Source organism: Notolabrus celidotus, chromosome 21 (assembly GCF_009762535.1).
Source record: "Notolabrus celidotus isolate fNotCel1 chromosome 21, fNotCel1.pri, whole genome shotgun sequence".
In the NCBI taxonomy this organism is placed as follows: domain Eukaryota; kingdom Metazoa; phylum Chordata; class Actinopteri; order Labriformes; family Labridae; genus Notolabrus; species Notolabrus celidotus.
The window spans coordinates 3,013,402-3,036,522 of NC_048292.1; the positions used below are offsets into that span (position 1 = coordinate 3,013,402).

General features: G+C 44.2%; 1 protein-coding gene across 1 annotated transcript in view; it reads left to right on the forward strand.

The window, feature by feature from the left end:
* nrip2 (nuclear receptor interacting protein 2) overlaps nt 1-23,121 on the forward strand; it is a 41,287-nt gene that overhangs the window by 12,166 nt on the left and 6,000 nt on the right. Inside the window, exons 2-5 of the mRNA XM_034673437.1 lie at nt 13,175-13,480; nt 19,493-19,575; nt 20,133-20,239; nt 22,614-22,666. Coding sequence (XP_034529328.1) covers nt 13,175-13,480; nt 19,493-19,575; nt 20,133-20,239; nt 22,614-22,666 — 549 coding nt within the window. The remainder of the gene's footprint in view (nt 1-13,174; nt 13,481-19,492; nt 19,576-20,132; nt 20,240-22,613; nt 22,667-23,121) is intronic.

Consider the following 23,121-nt stretch of genomic DNA (forward strand, 5'->3'; position numbering starts at 1 on the left):
AGGAGATCCACAATCAAGCCTCTGTAAACGAGAGGAAGGAAGTGAGGCAACTCACAACAACAACAATGGCGGACAACGGCAGCTTGTCTCCTCGGCCGACCACTGCTTCGCCTTGGAATCCATTAGTCTCTTTTATTTGTTCGCTGCAGGACAACAGCGGAAACACGGTTTGTGTTTTTGATCACGGCAACCCCGCTCCTGATGTAAGCGGTTAGTGGTTCTAGACCAGCAAATAGTTGGAGCCGCTCTGGAACCGGTTTTCCTGGCCGGGGGCCGGTTCACTCACAGTCGAAACATGAAAAAACGGTTCCCAATCGAGCGCCGGCTCCGAACCGGCCCTGAAACTGCCTCGGTTGAAAAGGGGTACAAGTGGATGGGCCAAGAGCCAAGAGGTGCGTCCCTTCATAGCATGCCCTCTTATGGTGATTGGCTAGCAAGGGCCCGATACAACAGAGATTCACTCATATGAATGAGATGAAGAAAGTAGTGCGACAAATTTCAACTCAGCCTGTTGACACTGTGGCATTTAAATCCTCAAACGGCCTCTTCAGGGTGGGATGGCTCCCCTGGGCTTTGTGTCGAGGTCATGCTGACCCTGTTTGGACTCCAGTCAGTTGGAACAACCCGATCACTATACATTATGTGTAACATATTGATCTGAAAGGTAAAATAATGAGCCTTGATGGACTGCTCGGTCATTCAGCTGACTCATTCAGCACTAATGTGATTTGATTCGGGCAGACAATCATCAGTCGAGCGTTAAATGAACCATGTATTGATTATGGAAATTGTTGACTAATTCACGTCGATCGTCCAAATGACTAATCACCGTATCCTTTAGCGTGACAACAAACAACCTCTAATTAATCTACTCAAACAACTCAAACAGACGCTCAGAAACGTCCTTGACTGAACTGTTCTCTGATTCTAAACTCAACTTGAGACGATGGGATGTATGGAAGCAACAGGCGGTGATGTAAGGCAGTGAAAGAGGAAGAAAGAGGAGGTAGAGGAGCAGCGAGGAAGGCAGGCGGCAGATGCGGAGCCGCCGGAGGCCTCCAGCTCGGTGTGACAGGAAGTGAGCCGCTGGGGACCTCCGTCAGAATGAGAAAGAGGGCATTAGAAAGGTCACATGACCGCGCTGGATGAGAGAGAGGAGCCTGTTGCAGTCAGATAATTAGAACTCATTGCAATTAGACTGTAATCTGTCTCACAGAGGGAGAAATACAGAGAGGGGGGAAACTGAGACAAAGAGGAGGAGAGGAGGAAGAGAGCTGGCGTCATGCATTAGCAGTCGCCCTTCCGTCTCTTTGGTAGATAACCGGTTTGGACTGGTTTTATTCAGGGGTCACCACAGGACACACATCAGCAGCATCAGCAGCAGACCACGTATGAACAAACCCAAAGGGGAACACAGAGGACCGGCTTTAGACTGGATTCTGCAGACATGGTCAGATCACACGTTGTTTACAGAAGTGGTGAAGAGAGTTCCTTCATATTTTCAAACCTCAAGAAAAGCAAACAAGACTATCAGAAAGAGGACTGAGTATCCAGGGTTATATTTTATACCACCGTACTCAAAGTGTCTTTATGTATGTTTCCTACAGGAAAGATTGAAAGTGTAAGTTTGAGTCCAAAAAGAAAGCAGGATGTAACTTTTGGTTTGAAAACACCTGAGGAAAGGAGCAGCAAAGAGACATTATGTGCTGCTTTGTCCACAGGGGGCGCCATAATCCACATAAACCTTGAGTACCTCAAAGTAGCACCAATATCTCTGTTGTTGCGCGTATTTGAACGCTAGAATGTTTTGTGTTTACTTGCTTAGTTTGCAACACTTTGCGGATGTGTGTTCCCCGTGTTCGGACAGAGTTTGGTAAGAGAGCGTTCAGTTTTGCTGCTGCTACTGCTTGGAATAAACTCCAGAAGGACTTGAATCTGTCGGATCTCATCTCTCTGGACACCTTTAAGTCTATCTTAAATGAAAGACAGACCCCAGAACAGTGCCTGTGTTTTTAAATGCTGTTTTGTAATCACAAACTGCACTTTACTTGAAAATAAGTTGCACTTTTAAATTATTATTGTTTGCTTCTACATACTGTCTGCATATATGTTCCATGTTGTTGAGTTGTGCTATTTATTCTGACGTGTGCTGCTGACCTCTTGGCCAGGTCGCCCTTGAAAATGAGGTCTTGATCTCAATGGGACTTATCTGGTAAATAAAGGTTAAAAAACCCCCCCAAAAAAACAGCTAACCTGAGTGAAACCAGGACTGTTAGAGCTCCCCCTGGTGGTTGGCTGCAGTATAACTCTCTCTTAAAGCCCGCCTCCTCCATGCTAACAGATGGAACATGGGTGAAACTAGATAGGTAGGATACATGTCAAATTTTTTTTTTTTTTTAAGTTATATTTTTTGGCCTTTTTGCCTTTATTGTATAGGACAGCTGAAGAGAGACAGGAAATGTGGGGAGTAGAAAGTGGGGGAAGACATGCAGGAAATGGTCGACCAGTCAGGAATCGAACCGGCGACCCCTGCGACGAGGACTGTAGCCTCTGTATGTGTGCCGCTTAGACCGCTAGGCCACCAGCGCCCCTACATGTCAAATTTTGGGTACACATGCTTTCTGTTGAAGCAGTTATCATGCTGAGAAGTTCAGTTTGATTATTGAGTAGATGTTAAATAGATGATTCATTGACAGCTCTGTTGATAAATCCAGCTCTTGTAGTGCTGATCAAAGATAATCCAAACTTTATCAAAAGCAAAACTAAATATTTTGTTAAGGCAGTCACTAGTTTTGGGGACATGGTGCATTTGCAAGGGACTATTTTCTGCGGTGGTTTGCTCCACATTTAGTGCAACAGCGAGTATTTCCTGCAGCCCGACGATGCATGCAAGATTAAGTTGAACTAGTGCAGGGCAGTACAAAAATAACCAATGCAAATATCAGCAGACATTATCTTAAATATCACTTGCACGTAGCAACCCAGCACAAACTGTAGACGTAACTTTGACGGTTCTGAGCTTCACATAAAATATAATGGATAAGAGAATGGAGGGTATTCTTCTCTGTGATAAGTGCATTAATTCTCTGTTAGGTAAGTAGATAATAAGAACACAACATATTCCACTGAGGAGAACTAGATGAACAAAATAATATCATCCATAATCCCTCTGCCTCCTTCTGTGATGAATTAACAAACAGACGAGACCTAAACGATGCCAGTTCCCCCTCAGCTGCTCCGACAATGAAACGATTCACCGTCAGATGAAGTGAAACAGCAGGAAGCTCCACGTTCAGTATATAAAGTCTTATTGGGACGCTGCTGCCTGCTGGCTTTATTGGATTTCATGACAGGGATCCTGCAGGAGGAGGACGTATGATTTAGGGCAATTCACATTTTTCTCAGTCTGTTAACGAGCAGTCAGAGAGGACGAGGTGGGGAGTTTGTTGGAATTGATTATAGAGCTGTATTACATAAAAAGTAATACAGCAAGAGGGAAATAAGTGGAGGAGGAAATTGACATCTGTTAAACGTTTCATCTGCAGCCAACAGACTGCTTTGAATGTCTCACATTAGAATGGATTCATCGTTTTATGTTTCAATCTCTGCAAAGGAGCATCACCTCAAGTACGCTGCATTAGCTTTTAGCAGGTCCTGTTTTCAAACTACTCGTGTGAACAAAGAAGCATCAGGAACATGAAGGGTTGCAGGTTGTTTTTTTAAAAAGTGCTTCACAATTAAAGTTAGAGTTAATAATTCCCCTCACGCCGTGTCCATGCCTCCTCGTGACCCCCTCCAGCTCCACCGTCTTGCAGCTCTGCATGTAAATAAGAGAAAGCGTACAAATTACAGAGTGTGAGATGCGGCTCACCCTTGAACTGCAAAACAGGGCAAGGGCACGAGTAAACACTGAACGCATCCTGCAAGCAGCTTGGATGGTGAAAATACAATTTGCTCTGGAGCTGACCCGGGAGCAGCCGCTGAGGGAGGGAAGGGGCTGAGATGATTAAATCTTCGCTTCCACAGTCTCATGAGGGCACACGAGAGGAAAGACATCTGTAACAGAATATTAAAAACACTGTCTTATTACCTCGCTGTGTAAGATGCTCGATTCTGATTGGTCAAAACCCCTTGACTACGGTTATTAACTTTTACTAACATGAGCAATACCAGAGTCAGACTGATCCCACGTCATGTCAAATCAATCCGCGGAAAAGAGTTCCGGCATAGGTGGGAACAGGGTTGATTGAAAAAGACGGAGGAGGATACGGATGGAAAAGAAAACGCTCCTCCGGTCTGAAGCTCCTCGTTGATTTGGATTAGTTCAGACGTGGAGGAGCTCCTCGTTTTAAAAGCTTCTCTTTAAGGAGAGCTCCTGCAGAGAGGAGGAGAGGAGGGAAGATTTTCTCTGAGGATTAGGATTACTTTAAATGTTCAAGCTCAGAAAAAATATGATTTCTATTGATTGTAATGAAAGGCAGAGAAAAAGGGGAGGAGGAGAGGCGGGACAGATATGAAGATGGAAGAGGAGAGGAGAGGAGATTGTAGAGGGAACTTGGAAAGAGGAGGTTAGGAAAGGAGAGATGGTAAAAGGGGACAGAAATAAAGATGGAGGAGAGAGGAGAGGAGAGGTAGAGGAGATGAGAGGAAAGAGGAGGAGGAGATAAGAGAGGATAGGAGGGGAGAAGAAGAAAAAGAGGAGAGAGAAGATGAGAGGGCAGGAGAGATGGGAGGAGGGGACAAGAGAGAAGAGGAAAGAAAAGTAGAGGAGATAGGAGAGGAAGAGAGGATGGGGGGGAGAGGAGAGAAAGAGAGACGAGAGGAAGAGGATAGGAGAGGAGTGGAAGAGGAGAGGAGATAGGAGATGGGAGAGAGGAGATGAAGAGATGAGAGGAGAGGATGAAATAGGGGAGGAGAGGAGAGGAGCATAGAGGAAAAGGAAGAGGAGATAGGAGAGAGGAGAGGAGAAAGGAGGGAAGGTGAAAATTAAGATGGAAGAGTAAGAGGAGGAGAGAGGATGAGAGGAGAGGAGAGAAGAGGAAGAGAAAGAGAAAGAGGAGGAGAGAAGAGGAGAGAAAAGCAGAGGAGATAGGAGAGGAAGAGAGGATAGGAGGGAAGAGGAGAGAAGGAGAAGAAGAGAGGATAGGAGGGAAGAGGAAATGAGAGGAGAGGAGATTTTCTCTGAGGATTAGGATTACTTTAAATGTTGAAGCTCAGAAAAAATATGATTCTATTGATTGTAATGAAAGGCAGAGAAAAGGGGGAGGAGGAGAGGCAGGACAGATATGAAGATGGAAGAGGAGAGGAGAGGAGATTGTAGAGGGAACTTGGAAAGAGGAGGTTAGGAAAGGAGAGATGGTAAAAGGGGACAGAAATAAAGATGGAGGAGAGAAGAGAGGAGAGGAGAGGTAGAGGAGATGAGAGGAGAGAGAACATGAGAGGGCAGGAGAGATGGGGGGAGGGGACAAGAGGAAAGAAAAGTAGAGGAGATAGGAGAGGAAGAGAGGATAGGGGGGGGGAGAGGAGAGAAGGAGAGATGAGAGGAAGAGGATAGGAGAGGAGTGGAAGAGGAGAGGAGATATGAGATGGGAGAGAGGAGATGAAGAGATGAGAGGAGAGGATGAAATAGGGGAGGAGAGGAGAGAGGTGAGGAGCATAGAGGAAAAGGAAGAGGAGATAGGAGAGAGGAGAGGAGAAAGGAGGGAAGGTGAAAATTAAGATGGAAGAGTAAGAGGAGGAGATAGGATGTGAGGAGAGGAGAGAGGAGAGAAGAGGTAGAGAAAGAGGAGAGAAAAGCAGAGGAGATAGGAGAAGAAGAGAGGATAGGAGGGAAGAGGAAATGAGAGGAAATGAGAGGAGAGGAAGATGGAGAGGAGAGGAGAGGAAGATAAAGAGGAGGAGAGAGGAGAAGCGAGGCCATCGTCAGTCTCGCAGCTGCTGGGTCACAGCTGGAGCTGTGAGGGGAACTGATGGGCTGAGTCAGTGTCAGGTGGTGATTACTGGCTGCTTGTTTTGGGCAGACTTCCTGACAGCGAGCTCTCTGAATAGAAACAAATCCACCACAGAACATTTAGTTTTTACTGCGTCTCCTTTTTACGGCGAGCAGCTCGGGCCGTCACATTCGTCTCCTCGCTGTCGAGGTGTCGGATTGAGCCGCAGATCGACAGACCGACATCTGACACGGAGAGCCTGTGAAACATAATGACGGGTCACACAGACATGTGCAGACATGAGATGACATCATTACAGACGTGAGAGGTTGAAAGGCTTCATTTATCCAGCCCTGATGTTATTTTCTATTTCTGTGTGTCTCTGCCTTCCTGACGCTCGTCTTCATTCACATTCTGCTCAGGAAACCTTAAACAGCCGCTCTGTGCAGCGCTGCTATGTGCATGTTAATCAGAGCAGAACATCAAATAATGGACAGTAACACAGGGGGTAAAAGCAGGAAGCAGATACAGGGTCTCTCAAAGCCTGTTTAGTCTGCATTAGCTTCCTTTCCCTGGAGGTCAGAGTGACCAAACCGCAGCTGCAGGACCGAGTTCAGTAATCGAGTGTCATGAATAAATATCTGAAGATCTAAAGGTTGCAGGTTTTTAGGATGCAATCACATTTTTGCACAGCAGCAACCTCAGGTGGAAGTCATAATGATGACGGGAGTAAAGAAGGAAGTAACATCAGATTTCTACCAGATCTGTGTCCGGTCTTGCTCCGTGCTCTCATGTGACCGAGGTTTCCCCACAGTAATCACTGAATCAAGGATTCTCCTCCTCCTCCTCTCCTCATCCATGTTGTCTTTCTGGTCCTCTGAAAACCTCTGACCTGTTGACTCCAGGCCTGGCTCCGCTCATCCTGACGGTTTGTTGTTGTAGTTAAGTTAAATACGATCTGGTGATAACACAGAGTGTTTTATTCTGAAAATTAACCGGATGTTTTCATTTTGTTTTGGTGAAACCTGACTTCCTGTCCCACTCCATCTGCTCTGTTGAGATTGATGCGTTGTGCATCCGGCATCCGGGAACAATAGAAGTCTTGCGTATCTGATCCGGAGGGCTCCGACCTGCCAGATCTGAGACGATGCCGGAACACAACAGAGTGGATCCAGTGGAAGTTAACACACTGACTAGAATAGAAACCAATCAGATCTGGAGTTGTGACGGATCGGAGATGGACCGGACACAAATCTGGTGGAATTTGGCCGTAAGGAATGAGTACACTTCCTCCCGCTGCCTCTGCTCAACCTCTGCTGGACTACTAACAATTCCACCGTCACGCCTCAGTACCATGGGTGCCCGAGCCTTCAGCTGCTCAGCACCCAGACTCTGGAACTCCATCCCTCCACACATAAGACAGCCCGACTCTATAACATCATTCAAATCCCAACTAAAAACTCACCTGTTCAAATTAGCATATTCACTCTAACTGGACTCTGTGCTCTTCACTAGTTTTACTTTTATTTTTTACTTTTTGTTTGTTTGTTTCTTTTTATGATGTTTTAATGATAAATGTTTTTATTATCTCCAAGGTGACCTTGGGTGATTTGAATGGTGCCCAAAATAAAATGTATTATTATTATTATTATTATTAAGGTGAAGAGCAAAACAGTTTGCAGTAAGTAGTGGTGCACATTAAGGCGTTTGTGCACAGAGAAGCTGTTTGGTGCATGCTGTGTCCTCTGGGAAGTCAAAGCACTTTATTGAGCATGTTCTTTTAACCCTTTCCATGACTAGTTTTGATCCCTACGGTCACCAACTTGCAACTGCTACATGTTATGCTAAGGGGCGTCTGCAGCTCAGTTTCAAAGTCGGTCATCTCACCATCGGAAAGTCAGGTGTTCGATCTCAGGTCCTGCTGTCCTGTGCTCCACATAGCAGCCTCTGCCATCAGCGTGTGAATGTTACTTGTAACCTAAATACACTTTGAGTGGTCACAAAAGACTAGAGACCGCTCTATAGAAACACAGTCCCTATCCAAACATATACACTCCTTATTTGAGTCATCAGCCTTGGACTACTCCTGTCGACTACATCTCCAAGAAACCACTCACACAGTCTTTATCCCGGCGCTCTCACAGCTCCACACTTCACTATTTCCCCCTAAGACACGAGGAACCATCAGCGTGATGGCCCGTAATGTTTGCACGTCTGATGTGTCAAACTCCATCAACCCAGAAAGAGCTCCTCACCCTGGGAAAATTGTCGCCACTTACAGCGACAGTAGCATGAACGGCAGCGTCTAGAGGGCCGATCTCTCAGATAGGACCGCAGTGAAGAGGGGAGCCGAGGATTTCAGAGTGTAGTGACTGCAGGACGGTTGATTGGGCTCAGAGAGGGAGAGGGAGGGAGGTAACATGTGAGTGTAAAGAATGAAGGGCTGTTGGAGTAATTTAGCTCTTGTGGGGAACAACAGGTGCACAGTGAGACCTGCACTTTACCGAGGTGTTACAGCATGCTTCTCCTTTGTTTCTCTGCCCAGGTGAAAACACTAATCCTGAGTGCTTAAAAACACAGGTGAGGCTTTAGTTGAGGGGACTACAGGTTTCATAAAACCAGAACAAAGCTGAAACACACTAAGAGGTCTTGATGGAACAGCAAAGCTTGATGCATGGATGGATAATAAATCAACTCAAAATGAATCATCAGCTCTTGCTTGCAGTCTCAGGTTGTCGAGGAGCTATTTCAGGTGTTTTTTCTTCTCTTATCTTAACAGAGTTTCCACAACAAAGAGACGCCTGTGAAGATTTCAGGTGTTAAAAAACTACAGAGCAGCTTCTTTCAGCCTTCAGCATCCACAGGAGCAGATTCATTGATGTACTCTGGACTATTTTAAGATCATTCAGACGCTAATTTGAGACAGGAAACAGTCCAGATGTTGGACTTAAAGGTTCTTCTTCTTGCTTAAGCGTGCTTAAAGATGAGTGAGTTTGAATAGTCGGCCCTTTGAGTTCTAACTTTCTCTTTACATCACCAGGCGTGTCCTTGTTTTGTGGATGTTTGCAGCTGAAAGTATTGGATGGTAAGTGCTGCAAAGATCCTGCAGAGCTCTCAAACACCTTGAAAGCAGAGCTCAGGCTTTGTGTTTTATTAATGCAGCGTCTGAGCTGGTGTTTGGTGACCTGCTCTTTTCAAAACTCGCCGTCTGACAGTCCGTACCCAGACTCTGCTGGACGACAATGTGATTACAGAGAAACAGAAAGCTTTAAATGTGATTTACTTTGTTATATGATCCAGAAAGAATAGCCAGCCTCGGACCACATGCCGTTTGGAAACACTGGAAATGTGTCATTAATCAACGAAGCAGGATTTCATACAGTACACAGCAGAATCTAAAGAAAAGCTCCTGTATGGTCTGAAATAATGTCAGTGTGGACACATGAAACACTCTGCAGGGTGCTCAGCTGCTTCGTTCAGCTGGAAGACGCCAGGTAACAGAAAGAGCAAGAAGAAAACGGGCGAGCGCCGTCTTATCTCTCCGATCGTCTGTCAAGGAATGATAATGTGACCTTTATTTGGAGTGATTTGGAGGCTTTTTCATGTCAGTGAGCGAAAGTTAACCGTCTGAATGTCCGTGTTCTTTTGTGATTGGGAGTCAGGTGGAGGAGGAGGAGGGTGGAAATGTGACGGTCAATGCAACACTTTAATCTGCAGAATCGTGGCGGTGAAATGTCCTCATATCGCTGCAGGGAGATGACTTTTGGCTTCAAGCTGTTTCAGAATTACACACACATGCACAAACAGGACGCTGTGAACATGCAGTAATACATAGATCAAGCGAGAGTCTCCAGTCTTAGAATGTGAAGCCAATGCAGGAGTGTCAACAACTGCAGTTCCTCAAGTGTCCACTAGAGGCTGGATGTAGAAGCACCGGAAACCACATACAAACCCATTCAAAAAAGACGATCTCTAGATCTCGATCTCACAGTTATTCAGAATCGAGCCCCTTTTATTTGGTATTTAAGGCAGTTAGCATTCTTCTTCTTCTGTTACTTAATACGGTTAGCAAACATCTTCAAGACGCTCTATAGCCACCATCTGGTGGGAATACTGTATTACAACCATAGACTGTATAAAATATGGACCTAGTATCCGTGACATCACCCATCTGTTTCTGAAGAGCTGTTTTGAGGCCAATCGTCGGCGGCAGCCATATTGCTTCTGTGGAGCCAGTGTGACGTAAAGAGGCGGGCTTTGAGCCTCCTAGCCAACAGCTACTGTGTTCCAGCAGGCAGCTGTGTATCTCATTGGAAGACTAGTAATCTCAATATCTTCAAAATTGCCGCGTTAGAAAAAAATTCACCCCCCCTACATTGTGTGCCGATCGAGAAATGAACTATCCAGACTGCACTCGTCGTTTGTACCAGGCTGTTAACATGTTTATTTCTGCTGTAAAGATCGGCTTTTTTGAATTGGTGTGTATGTGGTTTCCTGTACTTCTGGAGCCAGCCTCAAGCGGATCCTCGATGAACTGCAGTTTTTAACACTTCCACATTGGACTCATATTTTTAGACCGGAGGTTGCCGCTTGTTTTAATGTCAGACTAGATGGGCACCCTGAGTCATTGTGGGATCAGTGTCTTGATTAAGGGCACCAGGAAGTTAACTGGCACTTTTACGACCACCAGTACAACGTCCATATATAGTTGGAACTTGATCAAGCCATCCTCCAGTTCCAGAGCCAAGTTCCCACAGGCCAGGCCTCTTATCCCCTCCACTTCATGTTCATTAGTGCCTACATGTACTACATGGATATATGCTGGGCTGGAACATCAGTTACACTGTTACTAATGAAAGATAACAATAACCTGAAGCCATGAGTGTGAGTGTACATCGGGAACGTGTGTGCACAGAATCAATTTCACAGTTTTATCAGTTACTTACAAGACCATGCATGACCGAACACCTCCATACATAACAAGATTACTGAGCCCTTAGTCCAGGAGTCCAGATGTGATCGAGCGGCATCTTCTAAACTCCAAATCTATCCGTCTGTGCATCTTGCTTGTGTTTCATATGATGGTGTTCTGATCCTCTCTCCTGAATGTAGCTGCCTGTTTTATAAAGTTAAGTTTATTATTGCCTCCCAGTCCGTCTACTCTTACATTCAAGGCCAGCGCTCCAGTTAATTAAAAAGGACTGAATTATCCGTCTCTATGCAGGACTAAGGAATGAAAACTGTGTGTAGCGTTCATCACTGTGAGGGCTTTAAATGAGTAATGGATCCCACAATCTGCTTTTAGTAATTCATGCACACAGATGAGTTCTGTCTCAGTCGTGGATGATGTCAGCAGTTATAAATAAGAGCTTCATTTAAACTGGCAACACTCAGATTAGGTAATGAGGCTTTAATTAGGATTAAATATGTCAACTCATGTGCTGAATTAATGCTGCAATAAATCCAACACCTCCTTTGATGTTTGAACCACCTTGAGTTGATTGTTTTTAAAGCTTGAGTAAAGTTGATCTCAGAGCAGTGGGAGCAAACGATCCTTCTCTCTGAATGTTCAGATGATCCGGACTCACTGGAGTGATGCCGAGATGTTTCTTTAACACGTTGACCCACATGTTTTTCCTTCAGATTAAACGTATCATGCGTCACAGGCCGTCTCTGACGTACTCTATGAGATAATACTACTATAAATATTTATCTTTTCACCATGCAGAGAGGGGTAGACCGGCAGGCGTCATCTACCCTCTGATATTACTACGCTGACTTCACTCACTGAGGAGCGGAGGCCATTTCACAGTTTTCGCCTCCGTCTAATCCTGTTTGTGATTGTTGTGTCTCTGATCCCTCTCACTGTAGAGACTCAAACTTGGAGAGAGTTATTAAACCACAACTGATTATGCGGCAGATGGGACAGACGGCTGTCCATCAATGAGTCCAGTTCTGCTCGAGATTTCTGTGTTCCAAAAGGAAGTTTTTACTGAAACTGTGACTTACTGGTTGGAGATTGTGAGACTCAGTGTGTAGGGAAATGATTTAATACAGTTAATTATATGAAGTATAATGCAAGTTGTATTTTACTTCTGCGTTAAAAACAGACAACCGGGGGCGCTGTTGGTCTAGCGGTTTAAGTGCGCCCCATGTACAGAGGCAATAGTTATCGTCACTGCCTTTTAACCAATCAATCAATCAATCTTTATTTATCTAGCGCCAAACCACAACAATTGTTATCTGAAGACTCTTTCCAAACAGAGCAGGTCTAGACCGTACTCTATGTTCTATCATTAACAAAGACCCAACATCAAGACAGGATCAGATGCAGCATTTAGCAAGTTACAGTGGCAAGGACAAACTTCCTTTAACAGGCAGAAACCTCCAGCAGGACCAGACTCATGTTAGACACACATCTGCTGAGACCGTGTTGGAGAGAGGGATAGAGGGAGATGAAGAGAGAGAGAGAGAGATGATAGTGGTGAGACAGATAGTAGTAGTTGTAGCAGCTGGAGTCTGGCACAGAAACCTACGGGACAAGGGAGCTCAGGGACTCCAGAAAGGTCTATGGTTAGTAACTTTAACGGGACAGGAAGAGCTAAAGTGATGGGGGAGGGAAGAGAGGGGATCCCAGTGTCAGTCTAAGCCTACAGCAGCATAACTAAGAGCTGGTCCAAGCCTGATCCAGCTCTAACTATAAGCTTTATCAAAAAGGAAAGTTTGAAGCCTACTCTCAAAAGTAGAGAGGGTGTCTGCCTCCCGGACCCTGACTGGTAGATGATTCCAAAGGAGAGGCGCCTAAAACTGAAGGTTCGACCTCCCATACTACTTTTAGAGGCTCAACCTGTCCTGTATTTCCACGTCTAGTCCGCTATGTCATTTGCATGATCTACCCTACATCTCCACATGCTTTAATCTGTATGATCGAGAGTGGAAATCATCACGCTCATGAATAAACTTTTAATATACTGTGTCACTTCAGTCTGTGATTATCCTCCAAAATGTCCACCCCAGTGTTGCTGATTCTTAAGATGTCTTTAAATGTCTTTCTTTGCCCGATCAACAGACCAGTAACCAAAGATATTCAGTTCCTATGATGTAGTGTCAAAAAGAGTACCACAGTCTGACACTAGAGAGGCTGGATCCATCAGTTTCCTGCAGCCTCGCCTGAAAAAGGACTTTAAACATAAGTATCAGCCTTTCTTCTGACAGACTCCCTTTCCTCTTTTCTTTATCTCCAGCAACCTCACAGCATCGTCCAGCGCCGCCTTCTGGAGGGAAACATCACACGTCTGCGAGGGGAGGCCAAAGACGCCGGCAACAGAGTCCGCTCCCCGCTGGCCGACAACAAGGACGGGCCCGCCGATGCCGAGGAGAGGAGCGAGAGCACAGCGGACGACTCCACGGAGGAGAGGGAGTCTTTGGAAGAGAGCGAGAGGAGCTTAAGGTCGGACGAGGAGGACGACAGCAGTGAGGCCGGAGCCAGGCCGAAGACGGAGGGCACGGAGAGCTCGACCCTCCTCACCGCTCTGGTGGTTCAATGCAAGGTACCACACCGTGCACTGTGTCTATCCTGTGATCCTGGCTCATATTCAATACTTTAACAATCTGTAGTGCTGCATAAAAACTGCAAACAAAAAGAGACACAAAGACGGCTCTATTCTCCTCCAGTGACTCATCACTTAAAACCCACTCTTCATTTTCTTTCTCTTCAAACACATTAAAGCTTTGCAGAACTCAGCAGCTGCTGGCTGAGTAAGGACAACACAGATCTGAGTCACAGAGACTAAAGGTTCACCCTGGATCGCAGGTCCACATGGGTCCAGCTTTAATTAAAAGCGGGTTAGAGAGGGAACAAGTGCACAAGGACTTAAAACAGACGAACCGTGTGGGTTTGAGGACAGGAATAAATTGGTGATGCAATGTGAGCTGTAGCTTAAACAAGTGATCCTCTCTCTCAGGGTTCAGTTTGCCTTGATTGCACCCCAAAGCCACTTGAAGATGACAGCCCACTTGGGGCGGTCTTCGCTTTGGTACCGATGCTTTTGTTGTTTAACGCAAAGCTAGAGTATCAGTTCTTCGTTCTAAGCATGATACATCTACGTTCAACTTGATAAAAGTTGCGTGGAACCATTCTTTCATGGTTTTCTAATGGTTTAAAGTGAGCATAGTACCTGATCCTAAATACAGCAGACCCGTGATTGGCCTGGGAGAACAGTTACCTTGCTCGAGACAGGTCATCGTAAGGAACCTTTTGGTTTTGACCTCTTCTTAAGCAGGAGAGAGACGGGAAATGTTGGGAAAAGAGAGTGGGATAGTCGTGAACCAAAGGGTAGCAGATCATAGTTGAGCTAGCATTCATTGCGATGGGGATTTTGCCTCCAAACATGGAGCGTCCACTCGACCATCCGAGCTAATCCTGTGCCTTAAGTTCCACGATTATTCCAACAAATTATCATCGAGTAGTGGACACATTTTTTCTGTTTTCCTTACCTCAAATTGGAATAAATGGCAGCCTGTAAATCCATGCATGAGCCTTTGGGTAAAACCAAGATGCTCAAACAAATGTGAAGAGACTCCACCAAAAAGTCTGGATGAACTGTATCCTTGATAAAGGAGAGAGAATTCAGCACTGAGGTAGAAACTGATACCTTTGAGGAATATGAGATATGCAATGAGCCCTTAAGGTCACAAAGAGGTGCTCTGATGATGATCTGCAAAACCTCATTCTGATGGAGAAGAGGCATGACGATGCTGACCACAGGTTCTTGGCTGGAAAAGGAGAAAGAAGGTTTCTGAAAGGATGTTGTGGAGATACTCGACCAAAACTGACAGATAGCCTGAGGGTCTTTTAGAAGCTGGAGGGTCTTTGCCCACAATCTACAAGACTTAAAGAATCTCCAAGGTCTTTTAAGCTACCAGACTTGTCACCGAAAGAAGCAGAGGTCTTTGCTGGATCATATTCACCCTCATTTTAAAGCTTTAAGAGAGAGAGAGTTGCGGGCCAGAAAGCTCAAACAAACTTGAGGCCATTACAGTGTATCTTCAATAAAAATGAATAAATAAGAGCTGAAGTGAGAATATTTTGGCAGTTCAGATTCTAATTGGGGAGAACTGCAGCCATAACAGATCAATTTTTATCCTCTCTGAGAAATCAATACAGTGATCAGACAGTCCCCCGTGGTGTCTGGGTTTGTTAGCATGTTTAGAAGTCCACTCAGGACTTTTATGGTAAAGTCAGCGTTCCCCCCGTTACTCATTCTGCTTTGGTCAGTCTTATCTTCGACTTATTAAACTCAAAGTGTTCCTCGGTTACTCATTCGTCTATTTTTAAACTTCAGGGAAAGAGAGGGAGAGGGAGAGTGGATTTGTGCAGCGCTGGGACTGAGACAAAAGAGCAGGTTTGTCGGCTTGCTGATAAGCCGGTGTGCCCGAGAGGACAAAGAGAGCTCAGCTCGGTCTGTACGGAGTGTGAGAGATCAAAACAGGGCTCATGGAAACTCAACATGTTTATTTCCAAAGGGGAAATATCCTCAGGTCAGGAGGAGGAGGCATCGATTTATGAAGTGGATGATAGGAAAATACAGACACAGGAACCAGGGTGGGCGCTGGAGGGGGAGTAAAACGGCAGATGATGCAAGGTGGAGATTAGTGAAGACTCTGTTGTGTTCGGCTGGACAGAGGATACTGAGTGTTTGGAAAACGCTGACGTTTATTGATTATATGTTATGCGTATGAGCCAAGATGGAGGGCTCTCAGTTTGTTTACGTCCACTCGATGCTAATGCATGCTTAGAAACCTAGCTTTACTTCACCATTACACCGAGGTGTTGGGCGAACAAATGAATCACACTTAATGTTTTTTAAATTCACTGCTCTGTAAACACGTTAAAGACCAAAAGTTTACTTTTTCTGTTCCCCTAAAGAAGACACTCAACATGCATGTTCACAGTGTTCTTCTATGGTGGTTGACGTGACAGACTGATTACTCATTATCGCCGCCTACTGGCCTGGCATGCTCATGCAGGCGTTGTCATATGGACAGAGAAATATCCCAGAATTGTTTTTGAACATCGAGCGAAAAAACAAGTTTTTAAAAGTCTCTGTAAACATGAGGACGTTGCCTTTGAGCGCTGACTTCAGGGTGACACAATAAAGTGCATCCCTATGCGTTTCATTCTGGTACATTGGTTGCTGTGGCGTAAAGGACACAGCTCACTTTTTAGATTACGTAGATATTAAAAGTGCATCTTGTACAACAAATTTTATGGCAACTGAAACAGAAATAGCGCTTTCACTTCCATGTGGACTATAATTGCAATTGAGAGTTAAACACTAAGTACAGGTAAGGTAGATGTGTTAAAACCATAGACTGTATAAAACATGGACGTAGTCTCAGTGATGCCACCTATTTGTTTCTGAAGCAGAGTTTTGAGGCCTATTGTCAGCGGAAAAGCTGACTCAACCAAACTTTGGTCGATCTGGTGTGAGACAAAGAGGTGGAGTTGAGGCGGGCCTTTAGCCTCTCCGCTAACACCCTTTCAGCTGTGCCCTTAATTAGGCAAAACTAGTAACCTTAATATGTGTGTGCCGATAGAGAAAGGAGCTACTCAGACCTAAACCGTTTCTTGTACCAGGCTGTAAACATGTTTATTATTGCTGTAAAGATCGTCTTCTATGAATGGGTGTGTATGTGGCTTCTGGTGCTTTTGGAGCCAGCCTCTAGTGGACACTTGAGGAACTTCAGTTTTTAACACTTCCGCATTGGCTTCATATTTTAAGACTGGAGGTTGCTGCTTGGTTGAATCCTGATGATTGCACTGGATGAAAAGACAGAACTTGCTCCACTTCATCCACTTCAAACCAACGTTTGAAATATGCTCTCTGTCAACGCTCGATATCAAAGAGAGGATATCAGATGTGACTTCTCCTTTCATCAGGACTTATTTCTTATTATATTACTCCAATCTAGTTCTGAACGTTTTAAAAGACTGGATTAAAATAAAACTTGAGTCAGTGTTTGAGTTCTTCTCTGATTGCAGGACTTTAACCTTGTTACATAAATATATAAGCCAGGGATCCATATAAGCATAATGAGGAGATGTAATTCAACAGTGAGAACACATAACTTATACATGAGCTGATTAAAACTCAGACGGGTGGTGCCAGCATGGTGCTTATCTCACACACACACAGAGCCTCCATATGTTCCACACACTTCCTTTATTTTATTTCCCCTCCAACAGGAACGTCCCCCGTGTGTACAGGTTGCATGACATCAAGAAAGAGACTGTTGAACAGCAAAAAGCCCTTTACAGACAACATTTCCCACAAAGCCTTACACTCTGCTGCACTCTACACATCCCTCAGCCTCCCATGAATCATGTCTTTGTGACATGCACTGCCCCGCGGGCAACAGAGCACGACCGTGTGATGCAGACGAGGAGAAACGTCAGATGGAATTGGGACAAGCTGCCTGTTAGCGCTGCTACAGTAAGACTCAGCGTGAACCAGGGGAATAGCATTTTAGAGACAGTGACTTTTTTTAATAACAATATTTGCTAAGTCAGGTGAGGTGATGACATGCTTGTTTCTGTCTGTAAGTTAGCTTACAGAAGACGAGAAGCACGAGAAGGTTTTTGTCTTTCACTTCAGATTTTGAAGGATTTAACGACCCAACTGATTATCTTTAGATATGTTGGCAGATTTATTTGTTGACCTTGGGATGACCCAGGTTCGCTGGTTATATGTTGTCCGAGCAGGGTGTCACTTAGCTCCCATACACGCTTGGGGCACTTTGGTTTAATACTCTTGATTTGTACCATTTTCAGCTTCATGCAGAGGTTTTCTAATCTTGCATGTGGGTTTGCTTTCCCTCATTTGTGTATTTGGAGCCTGTTTCTTAATGCAGTTTGTCTCTCTGCTTATGATGTTTGTTTGCTTTGGACTTTGCACATGTTTTTAAGGTGTCATCATTTTTCACTTTTTTTCCTCCAATATGTTGTTCTTACAAGACCCCCAATGGATTGGCGCCACCTTACTTAGCAGAACCTCTCTATGTCTGTACTATAGTCAACCAACCTGTTGCTCCTTTATGTGCCTAGAACTCACCTAAAAAAACAGCAGCCAGCCACTAGGGGGAGCAGTTTTTGTGGCAGCCTCACTTTGAGCCGAGCGAGATGACGTCCTTTTTATAAACAGTCTATGGTCAACATCTGTTGTTTTGAAATGAGCTATATAAATAAACTTGATGTGACTTGCTGCTGGTTTCTCCTGATGGAGATCGCTCAGGTTGTTCGATTCTTTATTGCACTGACGCTTAACTAAACCAACAGTTACTTAACTTTCGCTATCTTTAATCTCAGTTAGGGTAAGAAAAATATAACTTCTGTCTCTGAAAAAGGTCAAACTATGAGTTCCAACCTGCAATACATACAAATATATATATATTTAACAATTAAAAGCAGCAAAACAAGCTAATATACCGCAGCTGTTAGCACACAGGATACAGTAAAAGTTCCAGTATGTCCATTATTTGGAGTCATGTTCATTTCTACTATGGATTCAACTTTTTTTAATATTTACTCTTTTATAGCTGGATATGCTCTTTACCATCATATGAGGGCCCTTAGCTACTGATTACTTCACTACGTTCACAACAAGTTGCTAACTTTAACTTCCTGTTGCACTCCTTTGCAGTTAGCCTCCCTCAGGTTTAGGCGTTACGCTGATGACACCTGCCTTTTCTAAAACAGCCTCTCTGAGAGCATCATGAGTGAGTGTAACTGTATATTCAGTGTCCAGGAAGTCAAAATAATGATCTAACCATCATTAAAGGCTTTGTAGAAATGAATGGAGCTGAGTGATGAATGAGTATGAGACATCGTGTTACAATATTGATCATCAAGGCGTTAAAAACTGAAAGTAATCGTAATGTCTCATAGATACAGTTGCTCGGTTTTCTCTATGTAGTAATGAGTAATTAGTACATGTATGACTCACTTGGTTAATATTTCATGCTCTGGAGGAAATATTAAGTCAGGGAAATCAAAGTGCGCTGACCGAACTGAAGAATCAGCATCTTTTTCATCACGGGGTCAGCAGAACGAGCGGAACAAATCAGTGAAGAATCGAAAAAACAACTCGTGTAATCTGTAATGATATACAGAAAGTTCCTGTCGGGTTATTTTCAGCTTGATTATTAACCATCAGGCTTTGAGTCAGCTGCCTGCAGCATGAAAGGGAGGCGTAGTGATTTAAGACGGAAACAAAGCATCAATACGGATCAAACAGGAAAAACAACACCTGACTCCGAACAACAAAGGCTCTCTACAAATGACTGATTTTTTGTCGCTGTAAAGTTGATTAGCTGTCAGCTTGGACTTGTGTGAGCTGCATAGATTTATTCAACAGAGAGGAGAGATCGGCGCTTTGCAAAGACTCCCCAGAGCTGTGTTAATATACTGTTATGACTCGCTGTTTCCTCCTTTGTGGGGGTGTCGGAGCGAAGTGGAAAAATCACACTGTGACATGAAAATATTCCCTCTGTCCTCCCCACAGTGCTGTGAGACTGAAGTCAAGGCATCCATCAACACCGGCAGCCAACACAACCACATCTCCACCTCCTGCTGCCAGAGGCTGGGGTAAGGAACGCCGAGCCGTGCACTGCAAACACACCGACAACACTTTCATGTCATTTGACAATCAGATTAATCATCAAAGAGAACGCTGATAAAAATAAGAGTCAGAGAAGAAGAAAGGAGGCTAAAAATAACAGGAGAGGAGAAAGGATTAACATCAGAAGAATTGGCTTAAAATATGATCTGTAAAGTGAGATTTCACAGCTGAAACCCTTACAGCACATTTTTCAAGCTCCTTCATTAGCCTCTATCTTTAAGAACAGATATTAAAAGCTCAGTCTTAAGATCAGAGTGTGAGCACGAGCTGATCAGACGTGGTGTTTCGCCTCCATTTGAATTCAAACGACCTCTGAAAGGTAACAGTTAACCCTGACAGAAGCTGCTTCATAAAACTCCAGCTGTGCATCACGTTTGATTGATTCGACATCTAATAAAGAAAGTTGATGAAATATCTCAGAGTGATGCTTCATCAGGAAATGTTTCCCAGAGATACTGCAGTGATATGGTATAAAGTTTTTATGAGCACTGAAGTGTTATTTTGTGTCTGTGTGTATTCTTAGCTTGGTGCCCGGTGAGGACAGCTCGCCGTGCGGTGTGAGCGGCTCAGTGACAGGTCTGCAGCTGCAGCTGGGCCGACAGAGAGTCCAGTGTTCAGCTTACGTCAAAGGTAAGACCGTCAAATCTTACACCCCAGCAGCAGAGAGGACGCAGGGAGCTGACATAAAACTCCAGGAGTGGGTTTAACTTTTTAGCCACTAGGATTCAAAGATAAAGACTGATGTTAGCATGCTAGCATACTTAAATGACAATGCTAGTTCGCACTACATAAAAAGTAAAGTTCATTAAGTCCTGCATAGTTCACCACTATGTCCCAGATTAACCAGTTGATAACCAAAACAATGCACCACTGATTGTCCGCACATGTTATGTAATATGGACGTAGTATCCGTGACGTCAGCGTTGTTTTGAGGCCAGTCGGCGGCGGCAGCCATATTGCTGCTGTCGAGTGATTGTGACGTAAAGAGGCGGGCTTTGAGCCTCCTAGCAGCTACAGTGTTCCCCCCTGTCAATCAAGTCAGCTGTGCCTCTCATTGGAAGACTTGTAATCTCAATATCTTTGAAATTGCCGCGTTATGGAAAAATTCATCCTCTTGTACAGTGTGTGCCGATTGAGAAATGAGCTATCCAGTCTACACTCGTTTTTTGTACCAGGCTGTAAACATGTTTATTTCTGCTGTAAAGAACGGCTTCTTTGAATTGGTGTGTATGTGGTTTCTGGTACTTCCAGAGCCAGCCTCTAGTGGACACTCGAGGAACTGCAGTTTTGAACACTTCCGCATTGGCTTCAATTCTTGCAGCCAGAGTTAGCCGCTTGGTTTAATCTGATTGACTGTTTGATTAAAGTGGCAGCGTGTGACTTTAGCCGCAGTTAGCAGAACAAACTTTGTAGAGATGGAATATATTATTCATAAATGTGTTTAAATTAGTGTTTAATTACCTGAATATAAATATCAGTTTGTTTTTGTAAACTTAAAAGGCTGCCATCTTGCACTGCCATGTTCCTACAGCAGCTCAGAAGGGACAAACTAGTTACATACGTGCTTTTGTATTTAATGCACGGATGCGTGAAGTGTAGTTTGAATTTGTTGTTTGATTCTAAAAAGAGACGACGTGATGTCATGATTGACAGATCTGTTGACCAATGAGGCTCCTGCAGCGCTCTTTACTGATGATGAACTGCAGTTTTTAGCACTTCCACATAGGCTACATATTTTAAGTTTGGAGTTTGCCACTTGTTTGTTACGCATCGCTCTTGCAGAGTAAACCAGACACAGCCTAACTCCATATCTTAATCAGAATATGCCAAACAACGCTGAGCTGAGAGACGATGAATGATTGTTTACAACCAGGTGGATGTGCTAAAACTCCGACTCAACATATGCCTCCTTATCTGGGATACATCATTTAAATATTAATAACATCTGTCCTGGGAACGCCTCGGGATCCCCCAAAGGAGCCACCTTTTTGGAAATAGTTAGCTGACAGGATTGGCACAGTGAAGTCAATCTACGGTTATAGCTCTATTGGGAGAGATTCGACTTGGTGCGATTGAATTCGGACTATTTAGCTTACATGCGTTTTAAAGGGTCCAGTTTTGGGGCGCAGTTGGCATGCACCCAAATGCACAAAGGCTGCAGTCCTTGTCGTAGCAGTCGCCAGTCTCTCTTCAGCTGTCCTATCAATTAACTGGCAATATGCCCGCCCCCAAAAAGTCAAGTTTGAGTCAGACTGCTGCAATAAATCGATTTTTGTAACGTCATGTAATCGCACTGATTCTGATGGTTAATATGGAGCTACAGAGAGGAGACATTAGCTTAGTGGTGGGTGACAGAATCAGCTCACTTGGAAAGCTAATGAACACATTATACATACTTTTACACTTCAGCCTTCATACGGATTAAAAATTCAAGATATCAGGTGTTAATTAGCGAGCGTCACGTTGTTTTGTGACTTCCTGGTAGAGCCAGGCAGTCGTTACTTCCTCTTTTCTATGCTGCATGCTAAACTTAGCTAACTTAGCTTCATAGTCCCAGTATTCAGATGACAGAAAGTCACATCTCGAGGACACCAATTATATTATCATGTTTCTACTTTGAACATTTGTAGTGCCCCGTCTCTTGTTATGAGTACATTTGGTCCTAAGAGAAGATAAAAAGAACAAAAACACAAACATTAAAGCTGCAGGACCAACTCCTCTGTTCCTCTGCACAAGTTAATAATGATGGTTTAATCTCTTCACCCAGCTCTCGACTCTTTCACAGACATTAAATCCTCACACAGCGCCAGAAACCTCTCTCTGCTGCAGCAGTAATGACCGGCACACATACTTATCGCTCATTAATAAAGTGAGGAATAATGTGGCCGTGCTGATGATTGAGGCGAATGCATGCATGTTAAGATAAAGTTGTTTCATTCTGCATTAATAAAAGTGTCTCTTCCTCTCTCCTTATCTTTATTCCTCCTCCTTCTTGTTCTTTCAGAGGATGAGATGTTCGAGCTGTGCCTCGGTCTTCAGACTCTGCTGGAACTCAAAGTAAGGTCCTCATTTGCTTTGCTAATGTTTGCCGTGTCTTATCGTGTGTGTGTGTGTCTTGCCTGAAAGTGTCACACTGAATAAGCAGAGGAGAAGAGAAAGAAACACAGACTCTTGTAGGAGAGTAAACATTTTAGGAGAGGGATGGCGACACAAGCACAAACGCTCCAAATGTGATTCAGTGAGTGTGGTGTTATCTCAGGGAGAGGCTGGGTAGATTTATTTTAGGGGCACAGCTTTTTGTTCGGTGCTCACTGTGCTGATAAAAAACCACACAGAGCAAACTGAGGACATCCTGTGAGGAGGAATTTAATATTCACACAGTCTGAAAAATACAATGTCAACCCCACAAAAAGACTATCTGATGATCTGAGCTCTCTTCTATGAGTGTCTGCAGGATCTGGTTTAATCCTTCTTATAATTAAATCAGGACATGAGGATGTAAACATAACGGT